Source organism: Rhincodon typus, chromosome 13 (genome assembly GCF_021869965.1).
Source record: "Rhincodon typus isolate 14 chromosome 13, sRhiTyp1.1, whole genome shotgun sequence".
Classification (NCBI taxonomy): Eukaryota; Metazoa; Chordata; class Chondrichthyes; order Orectolobiformes; family Rhincodontidae; genus Rhincodon; species Rhincodon typus.
In genome coordinates, this window is record NC_063344.1 from 20,990,300 (window position 1) to 21,015,862 (window position 25,563).

At 43.3% G+C, this 25,563-nt stretch overlaps 1 protein-coding gene across 4 annotated transcripts in view; it reads left to right on the plus strand.

The window, feature by feature from the left end:
- The window catches only part of p3h2 (prolyl 3-hydroxylase 2), a 130,099-nt gene that overhangs the window by 75,537 nt on the left and 28,999 nt on the right, over positions 1-25,563 (plus strand). For 2 of the 4 annotated variants that reach the window (XM_048604332.1, XM_048604335.1), the window contains exons 2-3: positions 19,078-19,230; positions 19,932-20,121. In XM_048604332.1, coding sequence (XP_048460289.1) covers positions 19,078-19,230; positions 19,932-20,121 — 343 coding nt within the window. Of the gene's footprint in view, positions 1-4,612; positions 4,690-9,657; positions 9,751-19,077; positions 19,231-19,931; positions 20,122-25,563 lie in introns of those variants that run through there. The other 2 variants (XM_048604334.1, XM_048604333.1) reach the window with 2 other exon arrangements.

Consider the following 25,563-nt stretch of genomic DNA (forward strand, 5'->3'; position numbering starts at 1 on the left):
CGTTTTGAGAATTCTCTTCCCCAGGGTGTGTGGAGACAGGAGTCTATCAATAATTTTCAGGTAGAGATAGATTATTGGGAGTCAGAGGTTTTGGGGTGCGAAATAGGTGTGAATGTGGAATTCCAGCCACAGCCAGATCATCCTTGAAGGTATTGAATGATGTAACAGCATGGTGGGACCAAATGACAACTTCCTGCTCGCAGTTTGTGTTCACATAAGGAGGGGGCAAGGCCATGGAGGGATTCGAAAATGAAGAGGTGAATTTTAAAACTGAGACATTGGCTGATCTTAGTGACTGGTACAGTAGTGAGCACAGGAGGACTGGGTGAAGGGGACAAGAGGTGAGCTAGGATACAGGTGGCTGATTTTTCAGATGAGCTAAAGATTAGAGGGTAGAAGATGTGGCCTCCCCTCCCCCGTGTAATGAAATGTCAGGTTGTTCATTTCTGTTGATTTCAGAACCTCTTGTAATTCTTGGTAGGGGTAAAATGGATAGTTCCCAAATCGCACTTAAACCAAATAGTGCAATTGACACCGCTTTGACCTGCATCACTCGAATATATTTGTGCTCAACTGAAAAAATGGCCCTGGAAACTCTTGACCTGCTGGCTGCCCTTTCATCTAGAGTTTCTAAAGTTACCAACAAAACATTCCTTTAGAACCCTTTGGCACAAGGAGCAGACGGTTTGTAAAAACGTTCTCCATTATATACATTCCTACAGCCTCAGTGAGCCCACAGCACGATATGTTTTTATAGAACAGTGCACACAAACCTCAAGAACATTGGACAGAACTGGAAAAAATTAAAAGCTTTCCAATTCTGCGTTGGCAGAATTTAAACATCGACAAATGGCAACTCCATGAAATCTGCCCCTGCAGCCCCTGTTCCTGCAGAATCCCTCCCACCATTGCTATTTTCGAGAACAAAAAATTTCTCCCTGCCAGCAACAGCTTGCATTCATAAACTGCTTTTAGTTCTTCCCTGATGGTCCTGGTTTCTGTGGGATGGGTGTGTTTGCGGAACTGGCTGCTGTGGGCATTGACTCCTAGAATCTTACAGAGGCACAAGGCAGCCATATATATGCCTATGCCCCTTTCTAAACCTGCCCTGTTTAATTCCTTGGATAAAAACAGTGCTGGAGAAACTCCGCAGTTCTGGCAGCATCTGTGGAGAGAGAAATAGTTAACTGCTTTTCAGAAGATGGTCTGAAGAAGAGTCATATTAGACTCAACGTTAATTCTCGTCCTTTCTTTCGTCCTTTCTTTCTTTCTTCCTTTCTTTCTCTCTCTCTCTCTCTATCTACAGATACTGCCAGACTGCTGAGTTTCTACAGCATTTTGTTTTTTATTTCCGATTTCCAGCATCCATAGTATTTTGCTTTCATTTTCATTTTAAAATTCTCCTTTTCTCCACAACTCTATACATTACCTGAACAGCAAATGTAAAGTGCCTTTTTGAAAGTTCTCATGGAATCTAATTTGATGCCATACCTTTGGTTATTACTTACTAGGAAACAGTTTCTCCTGTTGAGTCTCTGTGAAATTTCTCTTTAACATTTTCCACTCTGAGGGAAACAGCCCCAGATTCTCCAATCTCTCTGTATTCACTGAAATCTCTCCCTGGCATCTTTCGTTTTGGATTCTATCCAAAGCTTTCGCATCCTTCCTAAACAGTGATGCCCAGAGTTGGACTATACATCAGGATATTTTGAGCTTGAGAAGTTGCTCTATAAATGCATATCACTTTTTTTGGGCCAGTCCTTTGACATGTTGCCACTGTCCCTTTATTAATAATGATCACTGTTGCAATATAGGACAAATATCATATTGAAGATAAATAAAACAAAGAACTGCGAAGGCTGAAGATCTGAAACAAGAATGGAAGATTGTTGGAGAAACTTAGCAGGAATGGCACGGTGGCTCAGTGGTAAGCCCTACTGCTTCACAGCGCCAGGGACCCGGATTCGATTCCAACCTCGGGTGACTGTGGGGAGTTTTTACATTCTCCCAGTGTCTGTGTGGGTTTCCACCTGATGCTCCAATTTCCTCCCACAGTCCAAAGATGTGCAGGTTAGGTGGATTGGCCGTGCTAAATTGCCCCATCGTGTACAGGGATGTGTCAGTTAGGTGCAATAGCCATGGGAAATGCTGGGTTACAATGATAGGGGGATAGGTCTGGGAGGGATACTGTTTGGAGGGTTGGTAGGGACTCAGGGCAAAAGGTCTGTTTCCACACTGTGGGCGTTTTATGATCTATGATCTTGCAACATCTGTGGAGAGAGAGCAGAGTTACCGTTTCAGGTCCAGTGATTGACGAAAGATCACCGGACTTGAAGCTTTAACCTTGCTTTCTCTTCAGAGATGCAACCAGAACTGCTAAGTTTCTCCAGCAGGTTCTATTCGTGTTTCCTATTGAAGATTCTGGATGTCACCATCAAACAGCCTGTCTGAGGTGAGACAGTAATTCATCATCTCTGCACTCTGTATACTTCCAATGTTATCCTACCACAGGAGCACTATACATTATGTATAGTGTACTTCTGTCCTTTTGGCACTGACTCCTGAAGAATAAAATAAAACATGTATTAGAAGTAATCAGCAAATCAGGTGGCATCTGTGGAGAGAAAGCAACAGATCAGTGATCTTTCTGTCAAAACTGTGTAACCAACAGCTCCTGTGGGCGCTGCCACCTGAGGGTTTTATACGCTATACATCAGTCTGCAGTGCATCAGTCTTCCTCCCTGACATTGCGGGCCTGAGCTGGAGCTGGGATCCCAGCAGTGGCAGCTCATAATTGTAGGTAATAGGGCAATGATCCAATACTCTGCCAGTGCCATTGAGATCCCTGGCTGAGGAAGAGGCCTGGCAATATATTAGAGACAGCCTCATGATAGGAAGTCAAAAAACCAGTGCCAGCGTGTGATCCTTCTGTTTCAGAAATTAGCACAATGACAGATGCTTTGGAGCTGTTCCCCTGCACCCTGACTCCCGGAATAGTTCTGATCACTTTTGAAAAGATTTCTGTTTCAGGCTGGCAATGAATGCTGCCATCTTGTGTTGCCCTCCATCTCTTTCTCTCTGTCTGAGCAGTGCTCACCTTGCTCTATCAACTGCTTGCCATCCCTAAAAGGACAGCAAATGTGGAAATGGCTGTGATGCAGGACTCACTTCTGATTTTTAAAAACTAGGTCAGGTCCCGCAAATGGTTGCAAGAGATGATATCCCCAAATTGCAGCACTACTTCTGTACTGCACTCAGTGCTCGCCTGGATTAGGCACAGCTTTATCGGGAGAGGGGCTTGAACTCTTGGCCCTCGGACACAGGAAAGAATGCACAACCATGACTGGCACTTGCCAATGTATATTGTGTCTCACTTCACCATCAAACCAAGTGGCAAAAGCACAAATGGTGAGAATTAATCGTTGAATGATTACAGCCCACAGGAAAGCAATTTAATCTATTGTGCCATGCTGGCTTTCATCCCTACAGTGTGGAAGCAGGCCATTCAGCCCATTGAGTCCACACTGACTCACCGCATCCCTGTAAGCCTGCATTTCCCGTGGCCAATCTACTTAGCCTGCACTTCCCTGGACGCTATGGGTAATTTAGCATGGCCAATCCACCTAACCTGCACATCTTTGGACTGTGGGAGGAAATTGGAGCACCAGCTGGAAGCCCACGCAGACGTTTGGACAATGGGCAGACTTCACACAGACAGTCGCCTGAAGCTGGAATCGAACCCAAGTCCCTGGTGTGGTTAGGCAGCAGTGCTAACCACTGAGCCACCGTGCCACCCTTAAGGAGCAATTTGTGCATTGCCCCTTCCCTCCCTTTCTCCCATGTTCCTGCATCCTCCTACTTGCCAGGTATTTTGAATATCGGAAAATAAGTTATGGATCTGACAAAGGCCAATCTGCCCATCGTATCTCTGCTGGTTGAAAATGGAACATCTTAGCCTCATCCCATTTTCCAGCATTTGGTCCCTACCTTTGGAAATGATGACTCTTGGGATGCATGTCCAGACAACTTTGAAATCATGTGAGGGTTTCTCCCTCTGCTACCCTTTTGGGAAGTGAGTTCCAGACCCCAACCAGCCATTAGAGGAAAAACATCTTTACCCCTGTCCCATCTAATTCTAGACAGAGTGGGATTTGGGAGGAAATGTGAGTCCAAGGAGATATAGGGCAAGGCTATATAATGAGCTGAAGGAAAGGACAAGTGTTTTAAATTGTCTGAGCAACAGGAACAGCTGATGATCCCCTTCCTTTGAAGACCAGAATGAATAGAATGGCTTGTGTTCAGATTTTGGGGCATTTGTTTGGAACCTGGTTTAGAATATATAGCATGGGTTGGAAGGGGTTAAATCTGTCAGTTTGGTGGAGGGCATTCTGTAGCACTGGAATGCTGATTATGAAATCTTTTCCATTGTACTACTAGACTCCGGCTGACTAAATTCCTCTGGAATTACCTAATGATGTTCGGTAGGTTCAGTGGCTTCTATGGTAATCAAGCGGTGAATATATTCTGCCTGGAGGTGAAAGGGAGGATGGGCCTCCTGTTACAGTCACCATTTTTCAGCCTCAGTATATTTCTCACTTCCAAAAGCAAGAGAAGCTCTTTAAGCATGGAAGAGTTTTCTAGGAGATTCGATAGAGCAGTTCAGAATCATGAGGAGTTTTGATTGAGAAAGTAAGTAGAAACTTACTTGTTTCCAAGGGCAGGATTTAAGTAGTGTTATAGAACAGAGACAGGTAGCAGTTCAGGTACATAATTCCTCGATATTTGTGTCACAGGTAGTGTTTAGCACACTTACCTTCATCGCTCAGAGCTTTGACTATAGGAGTTGGGATGTCATGTTGAGGTTGTACAGGATGTTGATGAGGCCTCTTCTGGAGTACTGTTTGCCCTGCTATAGGAAGAATATTATTAAATTGGAGAGGGTTCAGGAAAGATTTACCAGGATGTTGCTGGGAATGGAGGGTTATAGTTATAGTTATAAGGAGAGGCTGGATAGGCCAGGATTTTTTACACTCGAGCGTATGAGGTTGAGGGGTGACCTTTATAGAAGTCTGTAAGATCATGAGGAGCATAGATAATGTGAATAGCAAGGATCTTTTCCCGAGGGTATGGGCTTTCAAGACTAGGGGACGTATTTTTAAGGTGAGAGGAGAACATTTTAGAAAGGACATGGGGGCAACTTTTTCACACACAGTGGTTCATGTGTAGAATGAACTGTCTGAGGAAATGGTGAATGGAGGTACAGTTAGAACATCTAAAAGCCATTTGGATAAGTACATGAATAGGAAAGGTTTGGAGAGATTTGGGCCAAATTCAGGCAATTGGAGACTAGTTTAAATTGGGGAAACCTGATGGGCATGGACGAGTTGGACTGAAGGTTCTGTTTCCATGCTGCATGACTCTAAGATTCTGAGTGTTACTGGCAAGACCAGCACTTACTGTCCATCCTTAATTGTCCTTGAGAAGGTGGTGGTAAGCTGCCATCTTTAAATGTAACTAGGAAGGCAATTAAGAGTGAATCTCACCGCTGATTTTTTTTTTTTTAACAATAATCTGGTAGCTTCATGGCCACAACGACTATTTAATTCCAGAATTATTGGAGGAAGAGAAAGAGTTAGAAAGACAGAAGGGTTTTGGGAGGGAATTCCTGAGCTTTGGGCTTACGTAGCTGATGGTATGTTCAGCTATTGTGAAGCAATAAAATTTGGGATGCCCAAGAGTGCAAACAAGAGAGGTTTGCAGAGATCTCAATGTCATAGGCTAGAGAAGATTTATAGAGATAGGGAGATTTGAGTTTGTGAGGGTTATTCCTTCACAGGATGAAGGTGTCACTGGCTAGGCCAGCATTTATTGTTCATCTCAGAGGAAAGTTAAGAGTCAACCACACTGTTGTGGGTCTGGAGTCAAATGTACGCCAGACCAGGTAAGGATGGCAGTTTCCTTCCCTAAAGGACGTTAGTGAACCAGATGGGTTTTTTTTTCTGACAATTGACAATGGATTCATGGTCATCATTACACTCTTCTTCCAGTTTTTGTGATTAAATTCAAATTCCACCATCTGCCATGGCAGGATTTGAACCAGTGTCCCCAAAATATTACCTGGATCTCTGGATTAACAATCTAGCAATAATACTGTGAGGCCACTGCTTCCCCATTAAACTGGTGTGAAAATACCTGTGAGACGTTTGACATTTGAGATACTCCTTATCTCTGAGCCAGTGTTAGTCACTGAGCACAGGACTGATGGATGAAAAGGAGACGAAGTGGGTGTTCCTAAGTGACGTGGGTTTTGGGCTGTGTGTAGGAATGAGTTTAATACTTAACTTTCTAGAGCCATGAATCTGAACCAGTATGTGTCAGAACAGCTGACCGTTGGCCCTCCTGAAGTGAAGTTTAGAAATTTGAACTGTGAAAGTCTTACAATTAGACTAAACATTGAAAGACAATTGCTCACTTTTGGTTTAGGAGAATCAAAAATTGATTGCTTTGGAAAAACTCATAGATTGGAAAGCTTTTAGTTTCGGTTCACAGAAGACCTGGCTGGAGTTAGATAGAAGAACAGTTTCTCCTAGAGAAAGGAGTTTGTTCATAGGAAATATGTTATTTCAGAAGTGTTTGGTTCAAACACTGAAGAGATTTTTTGAAGCTAAGAAGGTTTAAGTTCTGTTGTGGGAATAATCAAGGAAGAAACTACCAAGCTCGAAGACCATGAATTGAAGGAAACAGTTAAGTCAAAGATATAGATGTGATAAAGAAAGGAACTCTTTCTGGTATTTGACTATTGTAAAGGGAAGTTGTTGAGAATAGACTGAATTTTGTTTTGCCATGTGTTTTTGAATCTTTCGAATTGCATTATGTATAAACATCTTGGTTGGTTCTGTTTTATTTTTGTTTCTTTTGTGTAATAAATTTCTGTTTTATTGCTAAAATTAGATCTGCAGCATTGCATGCTTTTCATTCAGTGAAAGAACACCATGTTCAATCTTTTTTTTTAAAAAAAATCTATTTGAGTCTGGGATCTGACTTGTCCTGGAGTAACATCAGCTAGGATCAGAACACTATGAATGGATATGTGGTCAGAAGGTCATCTTGGGGTTAGATTCACACAAACTAGAGGGAGGAATCCAAAAGGAAACAGGAGTATCATGAAATGTTCATGCTGGATCTCCATGCTGAAGCATAAAAGCTGCGTCTGATCAGTATCTGCCATGTGCAAGTTTCACTAAATTTTCCTTCCGGGGAGATTGTGAGCTATGAACAGTTACCAGGGAATTGGAATGAAGTTTCTGATAGGGACTGAAACAAAAACTTTGGTAATAACCATAATGAACTGGAGGAAGTTTCTGTTCATCAGTCTAACATCTTGAAAGGGTAATGAGAGGAGGTAGTGAGCTGGAGCTCAGTGTCATCAGCTTACACAAGAACACTCTTGCTGTGTAATTGAAAGACATGCCCAAGGAGCAGAATCTAGGTGAGAAATAGGAAGGGGAGACCTGAGAGACACCAGAAGAAACTGTGGATGTGGGAAGGGGAAATATTGCAGATTCTGTTTAGGTGGATGAGGATGGAGCCATGTGAATGGAGTCTCACCCACTCAGCGGAGAGGCTGCACTTAAACTCAACAAATATACTGAGACCTGTTGGGTAAAGTTGACATCCGCATATTTTGAACTTGGCCATTAGCTATTGTAAGAAAGTGATTAGAATTTGTAACGAGCTGAAATTCCATCTGGATGGTTTGACAATTTGACTCAATTTTCTCACAAAAACGAATCTGGTCTCTGTCAGCTTGTATTAAAAAAAATCCTGGTTTATTAGGCTTCTGAAGTGATGATAAAAGCCATGTATTCTTACACAGTCTCATCCTACATGTGACTGCAGTCCCATACTAACACGATTAACTTTCATCTGCTCTCTGAAATGGGTCAATAGATCATTCATTTCATTTTAAAACCTCTAACAATGGATCAACAATGTGGCCCATTTTGATCTTCACAGTGCGATTGGGTTAGAAATGCTGATCATGCAAAGCCACGTCAAATCCTGAGAATGAATTAAATATTAAGAAAACAACTGTGAAGCCCAAGTCCGGTCCAATTTGCTTCAAAAATGATACATGCCTTTCTTCAATTCAGAAGGGTTCTGTGGGTGTCATGATGCTGATACATTTAGGTAGGATTTTTGAATCATATCTGTGCTGTCCAGCCAGCTGGCATTGTGTCTGCATCTTACTGTCCAAAACCGCCAGCTACAAAAATCCCAGCTCATGTTTCCAGCTGTAAGTAATACTCTTGGAGAAGTTCTGGACTTTCAATTATAACTAGTGGCTCAGATGCTCACAGTCACCTTGGATGCAGGAAATTGTGACAAAGCCCATATCAGTGACCTGAACAAATGATTCACGCTGACCCTCACAGTGCAGCTCCAGGGGAGGTGGTTAGGACTGAGGGAGCGCTGCACTGTCGGGGCTCTGTTCAGGGGTGAGCTGTTTGCAGTATCTTGCTGTGTACAAATTGGCTATTGCATTTCCTACATTTACAGCTGCACTATTACAGTGTTTCATTGAATGTAAATATTTTGGGATGCCCTGATATTATGAAAGATGCAATAAAAATGCAAGCTTTTCTCTTCATAATTTTCCATAGTAATACAAAGGGATTGCATTGATTTAATAGTTGGCCATTGCCAATGCCTAGCTCGAGTTAACAGCCACTGCTGTGTTTGTTGCTGGCCAGGCAGATCCCAAGTTTGATCCCTGCTCTTTACTGAGGAACATTCTGAGCACTCAACACTCCCAGCCAGAGACCCCTATCCCGTGCCCCTTGTGGGAAAATTGTGTGGCTTGTTTGGGTGACGATAGAGTGCAGAACACTGAGAGGCCTGGATAGAATGGACATAGAAAAGGTGTTTCCATAAGCAGAAGAGACTCAGACCTGAGGGCACAGCCTCAGAAGGGATGATCCTCAGAACTGAGATGAGGAAAAATTGCTTTAGTCAGAGGGTGGTGACTCGTGGAGCCCATTGCTTCAGAGATCTGTGGAGGCCAAGTCATTGAGTGTATTTAAGAAGAGATTATTTGGTCCTTGATTACAAGGGGATCAAGGGTAATAGAACAAAAGTAGGAAAATGGGTTTAAGAAACATATTGTCTATGATTGAATGGTGGAGCAGACTCAATGGACTGCAAGGCTTAATTCCGCTCCAATATCATATGGTCCTATGAGAGGATTTGGCTGAGGTCTGATGCCTCCACAGTTGAATAACCTTCTAGCTATTGCTGCCCTAAAAAGCAGATGAGATTTGCTGTTGACCCCACCTCCTTTAAACCAGGAAGGGGAGTGTAATTGTAAAACCAAGGCCTCACTGTCTCCAGAGCATTGCTCTCTGACACACTGTCTGTGATACATCTCAATAAATACTAAGAAGAATGCTTTAAAAATCTTCATTGTGATTTCTAACTTTCAGTTCATTTCTCCAGTCTGAAATGCCTTGCTTTCTTCATTTTTTTTTATTCCATTACCCACTCAGTGAACTCTCTGGTCATGTCTGTTGTCCAGTCCTGGATGGAATACTCCCCACTTACCTGAGTGGGTGCAGCTCCAACAATATTCAAGAAGCTTGTGACACCATCCATGACAACGCACCTTGCTTTGGCACCACATCCATTATCTTTAACATGGGCTCTCTCCATCACCACCGACACTCCGTCACAACAGCGCATACCAAATATAAGGTACATTGCCAAAATTCACCAAGGCTGTTTAGATAGCATCTTCCAAATAGAAGGACAAGGGCAGTGAATACATGGGAACACCATCAAGTACAAATTCCCCTTCAAGGGGCAACTTTTTCATGCAGTGGGTGGTGCGTGTATGGAATGAGCTGCCAGAGGAAGTGGTGGAGGCTGGTACAATTACAACATTTAAAAGGCATCTGGATGTGTATATAATAGGAAGGGGTTAGAGGGATAATGGGCCAAATGCTAGCAAATAAGACTAGATTTATTTAGGATATCTGGTCGGCATGGACGAGTTGGACCAAAGGTTCTGTTTCCGTGCTGTAAAGGTCTATGACTCTATCTTTACTCGGGTAAAATATCTCGTGGTGTTTCACGTGTGTAACCGGTCAGAGTTTGGCAATGTGACTGCTTTATCCCGAGCTCACCTTCTCCAAACTCCATCTGCCTTGTCTTTAAATCATTGATGTCAAAATTTTGCCAGTTGAACAATTCTGTCTTTTTTTTTTCTAGTCCCTTTTCATAGCTACTTTAAAAGGATTTATTTTGTGGTTACTATTGGTTAGATCATCTCCTACTGTAATACATTCCTTTTGGCCTACTTCATTTTTTTCAGAACCAGATCCAACATTGCTTCCTCCTTGGATGGGAGACATAATAGTTGAAAGTTCTGTTTAAAATTCCTCTCGCCTAGCATGATTTCACACTCTGTGTATATTTGGGAATTTAAAATGATGTGATGTTGCTACTGGATTTTTGTTGTATGCCTTTAAAATTTTCTGACTAATTTGTTGACCTTTCTCTTTCGCTGTATGGAGATCCTTATTAAAAATGTTAAAATCCCAAAAATGTACAACATCCTCTCTGCCTCAGTTCAAGCCAAGCATATTCATCCTGAAAACCAACTGCTATATCCTTTCTATTTAAACTTGTAAGAGAGCCATTGGTCAAGATTTCTACTCAAAATTTTTCCTTCTGCCTTTCCCGACTACTGGTAAACAGGAATATCAATAACCGTTCCCAACCTGCTCTGGAGGCATGGCCCTGTTGATGTAACCACCTCAAAATTCCATATGATGGTTTCTATCTACAGTCCACTAACCTTATTTGTTATATAACACATCATTTAATACTGTCGTGGTCATTTCTGTTATTGTCTTCAACCTGGTTCTTGCAATTTTTTTCAATTTTTGATGCTACTGTTGTTTAAATATCTTCATCCACTGATTTAATTTCTGCTGTTTTGCTGGCTTCCCCAGCGAATCCTCCATGACAGCTCTAACTTCAGCAAGAACAGTGACTCCAGCTTTGTCACTGTGTAGATTGTCAGTCTGTAGCTGATCAATCCTGTGCCTGCTTTAGTGGGATGTTTTTATCTGATGTGCCATTTAGGGATCTGTTGCAGAGATATAATCATAGGATCCCTACAGGGTGGAAACAGGTCATTCGACGCATCAACTTTGCACTGACCCTCTGAAGAGCACCCCGCCCAGACTCACCCCTATACACTATCCCTGTAACCCTGCATTTCCCCTGGCTAACCAGCCTGGCCTGCACATCGCTGTACGCTATAGGCAATTTAGCATGGCCAATCCACCTAGCCTGCACAACTTTGGATTGAGGGAAGAAACCGGAACATCCAGAGGAAACTCATGTAGGCACAGGGAGAATGTGTAAACTCTACACAGACAGTCGCCAAAGAGTGGAATCGAACCTAGGCTGCAGATGCTGTGAGGAGCAGTAATAACAACTGTGCCACCATTCTACCCCTGTCTATGTCTTTGATTACAGAGTTTCAGCTCTGTCCCTTAGATCTGTGTAGTCTGGTCTCCTGTCATCCTGGGGTCTGACAGTCTTTTACTGCCCAGTACCCTCCATGCTTTCACAGAATTGAAGACTGGTTAGTGAGTACCACTTATTATCAGATTCCAGCACTTGCTTCTAACCTGTCTTGACTTCACTGGAACCAAAGAAGAGCGATGTAGGACTTGAAACGTTAACTCTGTTGCTCTCTCCACAGATATTGAGAGACCTGAGTTCCACCAGTATTTTCTGTTTTAAATTCTGATTTCAAGCTTCTGCAGGATTTTGCTTTTATTTGAGTTCTTTTCTGAACCTCTGACTGCTTCCTGTATGCTTTGCACTAGACCTGGAGTTCCTAATGGAACATGCTGCACACATGGGCTCCCATGGCAGGCAATTACTTACCTTGAAGGCACTGATATCTTGATTTTCAAACATCTAATTGACAGTAAAACACTGTCATCAAGAACATCAAATGCACAGATGTAAATTACAAAGGAACAAAGCTGTGAAAAACTGAGAAAGCAAGAAATGAATGAAAGGCGTTCAGATGGAAATAAATAAATTGGAAATGAAAGCCACCATCAAAAGACTTTTCAACAGTGTCAGGTCTCTCCTGGTCAGTACTATACTCCAGTGTTGTACAGTGACAGACCTGTCCCCACCCGTACTGTACCCCAGTGTTATACAGTGACAGACCTGTCCCCACCCATACTGTACCCCAGTGTTGTACAGTGACAGACCTGTCCCCACCAATACTGTACCCCAGTGTTATACAGTGACAGACCTGTCCCCACCAATACTGTACCCCAGTGTTATACAGTGACAGACCTGTCCCCAACCGTACCGTACCCCAGTGTTACACAGCGACAGACCTGTCCCCCACCCGTACTGTACCCCAGTGTTATATAACAACAGATCTGTTCCCACCAGCACAGTACCCCACTGTGTTATACGGTGACAGACCCGTCCCCATCACTTCTATACCCCAGTGTTTGACTGACAGAGCTGTCCCCATTGGTACTGTACCCTAGTGTTATACAGTGACCGGCCTGTTCCCATCAGTGCTGTACCCTAGTGTTACACTGTGAAAGACCTGTACTCACCCATACTGTACCCCAGTGTTATATGATGACAGGCCCATCAGCAACGATACTGTACTGCAGTGTTATATGGCAATGGAGCTGTTCCCACCGGTACTGTACCCCAGTGTTACACAGTGTCAGACCTGTCCTCACCAGTACTGTACCCAGTGTTCTACAGTCACAGAGCTGTCCCCACCCTTATTGAACACCAATGTTAAAATGTGAACTGATAAGCACAGAAACAAGGAATTGTTAGAGTGAAGAAGGAGGCTGTTTGGCTAATCATTCTGCACTGACTGTCACAGTGCCATTCTCCTGACTCCTCTCTTTAACACTGCACATTTTTCCTTTACAAATAAGCATCTCATTCTCTTTTGATGGCTTTAATTGAACCTGCTTTCACCACACTCTTGAGCTGCACATGACAGACCCTTTTCATTCGCAGCCTGAAAACGTTTTTCTTCGATCACTTCCTTGCTTCTTTACTAATTACTTTAAACATGTGCCACTTTATCCTCAATCCTTTCATGGATGGGAACAGATTGTCCTTATTTACTTTATTCTGTTACTCACCTAAAGGCGCCCTATCTAGATGCACATGATATTTGTGGGAAAAAAACCTGATGATTTGAATGAACAACTTGAGGTAACGGTGGCTCACTGCTGCCTTACAGCACCAGGGACCCAGGTTCGATTCCACCCTTGGGCAACTGTCTGTGTGGAGTTTGCACATTCTCCCCGTGTCTGTGTGGGTTTCCTCCGCGTGCTCTGGTTTCCTCCCACAGTCCAAAGATGTGCAGAGTAGGTGGATTGGCAATGCTAAATTGCCCGTAGTGTCCAGGGATGTTTAGGTTAGGTGGGTTAGCCATTGGGAAATGCAGGGGTAGGGGAATGAGTTGGGGTGGGATGTTCTTTGGTGGGGCTGTATGGACCTGTTGGGCCGAATGGCCTGTTTCCACATTGGGGATTCTGTGATATGATTTAATATGCCATTAGAGAGATATGGCTGCAGGGTGGCCAAGGTTTAGAATGGAATATTTAAGGATTTTCCAAATTTAGGAGGAATGGATGAAATAGAGAGGAGATTGGGTAACAGTTTTAATTAAGGAAGGGAGTCAGTATTTCAATAAGACAGGATCTTAGATTGAAAGATCGAAGATAAAATTAGTTTAGGTGGAATTAAGAAATAACAATAGGCAGCAGACATTTTTGAGTTATTTATAGGTCACCAAATCATAGTGGTATTGAAAGGCATGCTACAAATCAGGAAAATAAATATGTGTGTAACATGGGTAATACAATAATAATAGATTACTTTAATTTTTCACATAGACTGGGGTAAACAAGTCAGCACAAATGCTCCATGGATGAATTCCTGAAGTGGGCATGAGATAGTTTTCTGGAGCAGTAGCCAACTCGAGATTAGGCTATTTTGGATTTATTATTCTGTAATGAGAAAATGATAATTAAGAACCTTCTTGAAAAAGAGTCTTTAGGAAATAGTGACCTAATTTCCCATTAAATTAAAATATGATGTGGTTTATTCTGAAGCTAGAGTCTTAAATTGATGAAAGTAATTTATGAAGGAATGGGAGGCTAGTTGGCTATGGTGGATTGGGAAAATGTGCTAAAAATATTTAATACGCACAGGAGATAGCATGCATTTAAAGAAGTTCTATACATAGTCTACAACAAATATACATTTCCTTAAGGTACAAACACTCGAAATGAAAGGTAAATCACTAATGGTTAAAAAAATAAGTTAAAGATTGCAATAGGACAAAGGAATTGGCTTATAAGGGTGCCAGATAAAGTAAGATTGAAGATGGCAGCAATTTAGAATCCAGCAATAGTGTGTTCAGGTGCAAGCAAAACAATTGGTATGTTAGCCTTCATTCACAAAGATTTTTGACTGCAGGAATAAAGATATCTTTGCTGCAGTTGTATGGAGCCTTGGTGAGACCACACCAGAAGCATTGTGTATGCTTTGGTCTCCTTCTCTAAGGAGGGATACACTTGTCACTGAGAGACTGCAACAGATGTTCACCAGATAATCCCTGGGATGGTGGGATTATTTGCTCTGCTCCACATACGTTTTAAAGAATGAGATGTGATCTCATTGAAACTTACAAAATTCTTACAAGTGTGACAGGGTGGAGGTAGATCAGATGTTGCCCTTCACTGGGGCATCCAGAACAAGGAGACACAGTCTCAGAACAAGGGTTTGGCCATGCAGGATTGAAATGGGGAACAATTTGAACATTCAGAGGGAAGTGACTGTTTGGAATGCTGTCCCAACGTCTGGAGAAGCCTAATTTTTGAGCAGGTTCAAGACAGAAATCAATACATTTTTTGAGAGGAGAGACATTAAGGATACGAGATGCCATGGGAAAACAGCATAGAGCTAGATGATCAGCTATGTTCTAATTGAATGGCAGAGGAGGCTTGATGGGCTGAATGGCCTAATCCTGCTCCTATGTTTCTATGCCCAGGTTTTTCATGATTTTGAATACTTCAATCAAATCTCCTCAGCCATCTCTTCTCCAAGGAGAACCATCCAGCTTCTCCAATCTATCTATGTAACTGGAGTTAGAACAAAGAACAAAGAAAATTACAGCACAGGAACAGGCTCTTTGGCCCTCCAAGCCTGCGCTGATCCAGATCCTCTATCTAAACCTGGCGCCTATTTTCCAAGGATCTGTATCCCTCTGCTCCCTGCCCATTCATGTATTTGCCTAGATACATCTTAAATGACGCTATCGTGCCTGCCTCTACCACCTCCGCTGGCAACGCGTTCCAGGCACCCACCACCCTCTGCGTAAAGAACTTTCCACGCATATCTCCCTTAAACTTTTCCCCTCTCGCCTTGAAATCGTGACCCCTAGTAATTGAGTCCCCCACTGTGGGAAAAAGCTTCTTGCTATCCACCCTGTCTATACCTCTCATGATTTTGTAGACCTCAAAAAGGTCCCCCCTCAACCTCCGTCTTTCTAATGTAAATAATCCTAATCTACTCAACCTCTCTTCATAGCTAGCGCCCTCCATACCAGGAACATCCTGGTGAACCTCCTCTGCACCCTCTCCAAAGCATCCACACCCATTTGGTAATGTGGCGATCAGAACTGTACGCAGTATTCCAAATGTGGTTGAACCAAAGTCCTATACAACTGTAACATGACCTGCCAAGTCTGGTACTCAATACCCCGTCCGATGAATGAAAGCATGCCGTATGCCTTCTTGACCACTCTATCGACCTGTGTTGCCACCTTCAGGGTACAAGGGACCTGAACACCCAGATCTCTCTGTGCATCAATTTTCCCCAGGGCTTTTCCATTTACTGTATTATTCACTCTTGAATTGGATCTTCCAAAATGCATCACCTCACATTTGCCTGAATTGAACTCCATCTGCCATTTCTCTGTCCAACTCTCCAATCTATCTATATTCTGCTGTATTCTCCGACAGTCCCCTTCACTATCTGCTACTCCACCAATCTTAGTGTCATCTGCAAACTTGCTAATCGGACCATCTATACCTTCCTCCAGATCATTTATGTGAATCACAAATAACAGTGGTCCCAACACAGATCCCTGTGGAACACCACTGGTCACAGTTCTCCATTTTGAGAAACTCTCTTCCACTACATCTCTCTGTCTCCTGTTGCCCAGCCAGTTCTCTATCCATCTAGCTAGTACACCCTGGATGCCATGCAACTTCACTTTCTCCATCAGCCTACCATGGGGAACCTTATCAAACGCCTTACTGAAGTCCATGTATATGACATCTGCAGCCCTTGCTTCATCTATCAACTTTGTCACTTCCTCAAAGAATTTTATCAAGTTGGTAAGACACAACCTTCCCTGTGCAAAACCATGCTGCCTATCACTAATAAGCCCATTTTCTTCCAAATGTAAATAGATCCTATCCCTCAGTATCTTCTCCAGCAGCTTCCCCACCACTGACGTCAGGCTCACTGGTCTATTAATACCTGGATTATCCTTGCTACCCTTCTTAAACAAAGGGACAACATTAGCAATTCTCCAATCCTCCGGGACCTCACCCGTGCTGAAGGATGCTGCAAAGATATCTGTTAAGGCCCCAGCTATTTCCTGTCTCGCTTCCCTCAGTAACCTGGGATAGATCCCATCCGGACCTGGGGACTTGTCCACCCTAATGCCTTTTAGAATACCCAACACTTTCCCCCTCCTTATGCCGACTTGACCTAGAGTAATCAAACATCTATCCCTAACCTCAACATCCATCATGTCCCTCTCCTCGGTGAATACCGACGCAAAGTACTCATTAAGAATCTCACTCATTTTTTCTGACTCCTTGCATAACTTCCCTCCTTTGTCCTTGAGTGGGCCAACCCTTTCTCTAGTTACCCTCTTGCTCCTTATGTACGAATAAAAGGCTTTGGGATTTTCCTTAACCCTGTTTGCTAAAGATATTTCATGACCCCTTTTAGCCCTCTTAATTCCTCATTTCAGATTGGTCCTACTTTCCTGATATTCTTCCAAAGCTTCATTTGTTTTCAGTCGCCTAGACCTTATATATGCTTCCTTTTTCCTCTTTGCTAGTCTCACAATTTCACCTGTTATCCATGGTTCCCTAATCTTGCCCTTTCTATCCCTTATTTTCACAGGGACATGTCTGTCCTGCACTCTAATCAACCTCTCTTTAAAAGCCTCCCACATATCAAATGTGGATTTACCCTCAAACAGCTGCTCCCAATCCACATTCCCCAGCTCCTACCGAATTTTGCTATAGTTGGCTTTCCCCCAATTTAGCACTCTTCCTTTAGGACCACTCTCGTCTTTGTCCGCGAGTATTGTAAAACTTACGAAATTGTGATCACTATTCCGAAAGTAATCCTCTACTGAAACTTCAACCACCTGGCCAGGCTCATTCCCCAACACCAGGTCCAGTATGGCCCCTCCCTGAGTTGGACTATTTACAGACTGCTCTATAAAACCCTCCTGGATGCTCCTTACAAATTCTGCTCCATCTAAACCCCTAACACTAAGTGAATCCCAGTCAATGTTGGGAAAATTAAAATCTCCCATCACCACCACCCTGTTGCTCCTACATCTTTCCATAATCTGTCTACATACTTGTACCTCTATCTCACGCTCGCTGTTGGGAGGCCTGTAGTACAGCCCCAACATTGTTACCGCACCCTTCCTATTTCTGAGCTCTGCCTGTATTGCCTCATTGCTCGAGTCCTCCATAGTGCCCTTCTTCAGTACAGCTGTGATATTCTCTTTGACCAGTAATGCAACTCCTCCACCCCTTTTACCTCCCTCTCTCCCCTGCCTGAAGCATCTATATCCTGGGATATTTAGTTGCCAATCTTGGCCTTCCCTCAACCAAGTCTCAGTAATAGCAATAACATCATATTCCCAGGTACTAATCCAAGCCCTAAGTTCATCTGCCTTACCTACTACACTTCTTGCATTAAAACAAATGCACCTCAGACCACCTGTCCCTTTGCGTTCATCATCTGCTCTCTGCCTACTCTTCCCCTTAGTCACACTGACTTCATTACCTAGTTCCTTACAGGCTTTAGTTACTACCTCCTTACTGTCCACTAACCTCCTCATTTGGTTCCCATCCCCCTGCCACATTAGTTCTTCATCCCTGGGACTATTCTATTGAAATCTGTCTCTCTCCAAACCCTTCACATCCTTCATTAAGAGCAGCACCCAGAAATGGACATTGCTGGAGTATTGTCTTATATAAAATGTAATCTAATTGCTCCTGTGCTCCATGCCCCTATTATTAAAACCCAGGATACTGAGGGAGGGTAACTAGACCGGAAATGTTAACTCTGATTTCTCTCTACAGATGCTGCCAGACCTGCTGAGATTTTCCAGCAATTTCTGTTTTTATTCCAGGATACTAGCTGCTTTATTTACGAAATTCTCAATCTGTCCTGCCAACTGTAATGATTTTTGTACGTAGAACACCCAGATCTCTTTGTTCCTACACCCCCTTTAGAGATGTACCCTTTAATTTGTATTGTATCTCCACATTTTTCCCAGCTGAACGTATCTTCAACCATGACCTTTTTGAATGATTGAGCAGGTTTTAAGGGCTGAATGGTTTATTTCTGCTGCTGTTTCTTGTGTTCTGTAAGCTGTTGGTGGACAAGAGTCAGTAATAGTCAATAAATGCAGTGACGATGGAAGGGACTTGATGCTGCACCTTTTGACCAGTCGTCATGTTACTGTCTCCCCAGTGGGGTTGAGGTACAAGCTTAGTCTGATATAAAAGGCTTGTTTTAAAAATATTAACAGGCAAGTTAGGTGAGAAGTAGCAGACAGAAGTATGTGAGGTGCAGTGTGTGTTAAAATGTCGATACTGATGTGCTTTCAGCTATACAATGAGAGGCTTTATTAACACAGCTGGTAATGTCTGTAATGTTTGTTTCTAGCTCAATGAATTGGATAAAGCAGCTGCAGCAGCTCACACATTTTTCCAGGCGAATCCTGAGCACATGGAAATGCGGCAGAGTCTGGAACGATACAAGCTAATGGAGGGAGTGAAGGAATCTCACTTCATCGATCAGGATTTGAGGCCATACATGGTAAAAGGAGAAATTCAGAGTGTGCACCAGCTATGAGATTGGAATTTCAGGGAAATATATTGAAATTATAGTGAAATTAAACACCCAGTTGATTGGCAGTTCTGTTTTAGCAATTGAACTGTGCAGAGAATATTAGGGTGCACCACTTAAAGGGACAGATCTGTCACTGTAACACTGTTGTACAGTACTGGTGGGGATGGGTCTATCACTGTATAACACTGGGGTACAGTACGGATGGGGACAGGTCTGTCACTGTATATCACTGGGGTGCAGTATTGATGGGGACAGGTCTGTCACTGTATAACACTGGGGTACAGTATTGGTGGGGACATGTTTGTCACTGTATAACACTGGGATACAGTACTGATGGGGACAGGTCTGTCACTGTATATCACTGGGGCACAGTATTGGTGGGGTCATATCTGTCACTGTATAACTCTATATAACCCCGATTGACTAGTGTTTGACCCCTGCAGTGACCTTTACACCACTCTGCTTCATCTCTGAGCATCTTGAGTGAATGTGTCTGTTAATCTGACACTATGACGCAACTAAAGCAGACTATATTTGTAAAACATTGTTTTCCTTTTAAAAGAACAGTTTGCTGTTTTTGGAGATTTTGAACATTCTTTGTTGATTAATAATTTGAATTTGAGTTGTTTCACTGGACAAATCCTCAATCTTGTCTCATTTGTTTGCAGGCAGCCTTCAGTACTGGTTTGAAACATTACGATGAAGAACACTATGCCCTAGCTATTGATTCATTTGAAGAGGCACTGACTCAGTACTGGGTCGCTGAGACTGAGTGCCGTGCATTTTGCCAAGGACCACAAAAGTTTGATGGTAACAATTACCCAACCAAGAGTTCTCATCTTTATGCGCTCATCGCAGGTACAACATTCTGAATGTCTCAAAATGACTTGCATTTATCAAGCACCTTTTGAGGGTGTCCAGTTATCTCTGAACCAATTATGGTCAATTTATTATTTATTGAATGTTGGATTTTGATTTTGAGTTTGAATCTGAAGTGCAGATACTTCTAGGCCCTAACCCTGATCCACATCGACATTGATCACATGATGTAATCTTTAAATGTAAATGGCCTAATCAGGCCAGAGATTAGTTCAGTATTGAGTGATTGCAGGAGATAGGAGCATGAGGAGTAAAGGCAGGTACCAGGTACCAGTCAGACTGGGGTCTGTTGAAGCCTTACACAAGACAGGGACAGCTGCCTGAAGGGCCTTGCAGTGTAACTGGAGCAGGAAGTGGAAGATAAACTGCATGATCTGCTGCAACATCTTCCAACTCCTGTGAATTTTTTTTTTGTTTGCCCCCAATGAAAGAAACTTTAACTTCTGTTCACATTGAATCTGACAGATCTGTATTAACATGCACCAAACTATTCAGTTTACTGATTTTGTGACTGAGAATTGCATTCTCTCACATCTCAGTCTCTTAAGAAGCTCTTTGAAGAGATCAATGTGTCATTAAGTGCAGCCAAGCCAGTTCCCTGATTCCTCCTCTCACCCTCCCTTTGAAACATATAGCAGTACAGCACAGCAACAGGCCCTTTGGCCCACCATGTCTCTGCAGACCATGATGCCATTCTAAACTAATCCCATCTGCCTGCATCTGGTCCAAATGACTTATGCATCTGTTTAAATTCATCTTAAACTTGGCTCACATATCTGCTTTTCCCATCTCCCCGGGCAGCACGTTCCAGGCACCTACCAGCCTGCAGTTTTCTAAACCTTACATATGCTTCCTTTCTCTTTTTGACTAAACTTTCAATATCTCTTGTCATTCCAAGATTGGGACGGCACGGTGGCTCAGTGGTTAGCACTGCTGCCTCACAGCGCCAGGGACCCGGGTTCGATTCCACCCTTGGGTGACTGTCTGTGTGGAGTTTGCACATTCTACCCGTGTTTGCATGGGTTTCCTCCGGGTGCTCCGGTTTCCGCCCACAGTCCAAAGATGTGTAGGTTAGGTGGAATGGCCATACTAAATTGCCCGTAGTGTTCATGGATGTGTAGATTAGGTGGGTTCTAGGGGGATGGGCCTGGGTGGGATGCTGTGAGGGTTGGTGTGGACTTGCTGGGTCAAAGGGCCTGTTTCCACACTCTAGGGATTCTAAGAAACTAATTCCTGAATCTTGCCATCCTTACCTCTCATCCTGATAGGAACATGCTAGTTCTGAACTCCATAAAACTGGGCATTAAAAGAATCCCCCATATCAGATGTGGATTTCACCTCAGACAGCCACTCCAATGTAATTTCTCCAGTTCTTTTCTAACTCTGTTGTAACTAGCCTTCCCCTAATTCAGCACTTTCACCTGAGGATCAGTCTTGACCTTATCAATCACTATTTTAAAGCTTACTGAATTAAGATCACTGTTCCCAAAATATTTCCCCACTGAAACTTCATTCCCCAATACAAGGTCTAGATTGGTCTTTCCCTGATGAATTACCTACACATTGTTTCAAGAAATCTTCATGAATACACCCAACAAATTCTGTCCTGTCTAAGCCCCTGGCAGTAAGGGAGTCCCAGCCAATGTTGGCGAAGTTAAAATCGCCCACTACAACAACATCTTTCCATGATTTGCCTACGTATCTGTTCCTCTATCTCTCGCTGGTTATTGGGAGGCCTATTGTATAACCCCATCATGGTGATTGCAGCTTTCTTATTCCTGAGTTCTACCGATACTGCCTTGCTGGATGACTCCTCCAAGATGTCCTCTATTAGTACAGCTGTGGAAGTCTCCTTAATCAGTAATGCATCTCCCCCACTTCTTTTACACCCCTCTCTTTCTCACCTGAAACACCGAAACCTTGGAATGTTGAGCTGCCAGTCTTGCCCTTCTCTCAACCAAGTTTCTGTAAGGGCTACAACACCGCAGTTCCATGTACTAATCCACACTCTGAGCTCATCTGCTTCACCTATGATATTTCTTTCATTAAAATAATGCTACCAGTCCCACTGTGTTCGTTAACCTAGCCTTGCCTGTTCTTCCTATGAGACTTAATGGCTTTAACGTTGACCTTCTCCTCAATCACTCCATTTCCTCGCCCTTTGCCACATTAGTTTAAATCCTCCTGAGTGCATAGCAATCCTCCCTGTCAGGATATTGGTGCCCCTCCAGTTAAGGTGCAATCTATCCTTCTTGCACCGGTCCCCCCCTGCCCTGGAAGAGATCCCAACGATTCAGATATTTGAAGCTCTCCCTCCTACACCAGCTCTGTATTATTTTCCTATTTTTGGCCTCACCAGCATGGGGTGCAGGGAGATTACAACTCTAGAGGTCGTGTTTTTCAACTTCCTGCTTAACTCCCTAAATTCCCTCTTGCAGGATCTCATCTCTCTTCCTGCTTACATAGTTAGTACCAATATGGACCATGGCCTCTGGCTGCTCACTCTGCCCATTCAGAATATCCTGTGCCTGTTCAGAGACATCTTTGACCCTGGTACTAGGGAGGCAACATACCATCCTATCTGTGCCCCTGAGCATAGAGTCCCCTATTAGTACTGCTCACCCATACCAGGTCCTCTCTGTTGTATAAAGGTTCCAGTTGTGCTGCCACTGACCTGGCTGTTGCTGTTGCTTTCTCCTAAGAGGGACTCCTGCGCTGCCTGCCCATACTTAGAACATAGAGCATAGAGCATAGAACATAGAATATAGAACAGTACAGCACAGTACAGGCCCTTTGGCTCACTATGTTGTGCCGAACTTTTACCCTAAACCTAAGGTCTATCTAACCTCCATCCCTACCTTATACTATCATCCATATGCCTATCTAATAGCAGCTGAAATGGCCCTAATGAGGCCGACTCCACTACCTTCTCCGGCAATGCATTCCACGCTCCTACCACTCTCTGAGTAAAGAACCTACCCCTGACATCTCCCCATACCTTCCTCCACTCACTTTAAAACTATGCCCCCTCGTAATAGCTACCTCCACCCTAGGAAAAAAGTCTCTGGCTGTCCACTCTATCTATACCTCTGATCATTTTGTACACCTGCATCAAGTCACCTCTCATCCTTCGTCGTTCTAAAGAGAAAAGCCCTAGCTCTCTCAACCTTTCCTCGTAAGACCTTCCCTCCATTCCAGGCAACATCCTGGTAAATCTCCTCTGCACCTTTTCCAACACTTTCACATCTTTCCTGCAATGAGGCGACCTGAACTGGACACAATACTCCAGGTGTGGCCGAACCATACTTACTAGTCTTTATGGTCGTTACCCAATGCTTTTCTTCCTATGTAGCACTTACTTGTGATGTGACCAGCTCACTAAACATGCTTTCCACGGCATCCATAGCCAATCAGAAGCTGCAGCTGAATACACTTCCTGCATGCACAGTCACCATGGATACTGAAAGTGTCCCTGATTTCCCACATATTACAGGAGGAGCATTCCCAGGGCTGAGTTTTTCTACCATTGTGAACCTCACCAATCACAAATAATCAGCTAGGAATGAATTACTCAAACGTACCCTTTTCTAACCAAATCAGACACCTCCCCCTCCCCCTTACCCTCTATTCCTAACAAACCATAAATGACAAAAGTAAGGACATTACACTCTACCTCCCTCCAGATATTACTCACTCAGCCTCTCAACCTGTTTCTTGAGCACACAATCCTACATCACATTTTAAGTCACGAAGTCCTATCCAGAGCTCCGTCTCTGGATTCTACTCCCGCTGCCCTTCACCCCCTCAGGATCAATCTGCTCTGGAAGTTGTGTTGTGTTCTGAAATCTGCATGCTCCAGTGTCACCTTCTGGGTATGGGATTTTCAAAACATGCTTGCACCCGTTCCTGATCCCAGCGCCGACTGAAATGCTGGCAGATTGACATGGTTATAATATGTGAGTGTGTACAATGTCTGCAATGCTATTGGATCCCCCATCATGGTTAAGCTAAGCTTGGCACACTCAGCCTGAAGTTGGGGGTACTCTGAGTCTTTCTTTTTAATTCATTTGATGTGGGCTTCGCTGGCCAGGTCAGCACTTACTGCCCATCCCCGAGGGTAGTTAAGTGTCAACCACATTGCTGTGGGTCTGGAGTCACTTGTAGGCCAGACCAGGAAGGACATTTGTGAACCAGATGGGTTTTCCCTGACAATCAACAATGATTTCATGGTCATCATTATGCTTCTGATTCCAGATTTTTATTGAATTCAAATTCCACCATCTGCCATGTTTGTATTCAAACCCAGATCCCTAGAAGATTACCTAGGTCTCTGGATTAATAGGTTAGCGATAATACTACTAGGCCATCACGTCTCCTTTTGGTGAAGGCTGCATTTTTCCTTCTTGTTGCATGACTGACCTGGAACTGCTTAGTCCTGTCATTGGCTGCAAGAGCTAAAAGATTTGCTGGTGTCTGTTGATCACCACTTTACTTTAGAGAGTGGACACACCTCAGGTAATAAACTCCCTCAGGTTCCTGGAGCAAGTGTGCATAGGCCTGTGCCCATGGAAGGAAAATTCCTTCTTCATTGTCTGATCATTTTACTGATTCCATATCAATATAATGAAAGTAATCACTTTAGCAGTGGCAAAAGGCAATAAGCAAGACACCATTACCTGCTTCTCCAGATCAAGGTGTAACCCCTGTGTCAGTTCTACTGGTCTCCTTTTTGCCTCTGCTCAACTTCCCTTTTCTCCCAATTTATATTTCCTGTCTCTGCTTGCCATGTTTGTTTGACCATACTGTAGCCCAGGTTCACTATCATGACCACCTTGTCCTGTTCACTCACTTTGTAAAATCCACATAATGAATTAGCAAACTTGTTTGTAGATTGTGTGTCATCATCTCGCTCATCTGCACTGGGTTTCACTTGATCAGGATTCCCTTGTACAATGGGTATCAATTAGTCAGGAACCAATCAATGCCATCATAGGGACCTCACTCAGAAACATACAAATGAGGAACAGGAGTAGGCCGAGTCAAAGCCTGCTCCCCCATTCCCTATGATCATGACTAAGCTGATTGGGACTTCTGTTCTACTATCCTGCCTACCACCGATGACAAGAGTTATAAGTTAATCAGGAACCTGCTGAATTCTGCCATAAAAATACTCAATGACCCTGTCTCCACTGGTCTCTGTAGAACTCTACAGATTCTAGATCTTCTGAAAGAAAATAAAATCCTCCTCATCTCCACCTTAAATGGGAGATCCTATATTTTTAAACTATATCCCCTAGTTCTAACCTCCCCCACCAAAGCTCCTCAGGATCTTTACAAAAAATGAACGAATTGCAGATGCTGTAAACAAGAACAGAAACAGAAGTTGGTGGAAAAGCTCAGCAGGTCTGGCAGCAAATGGGA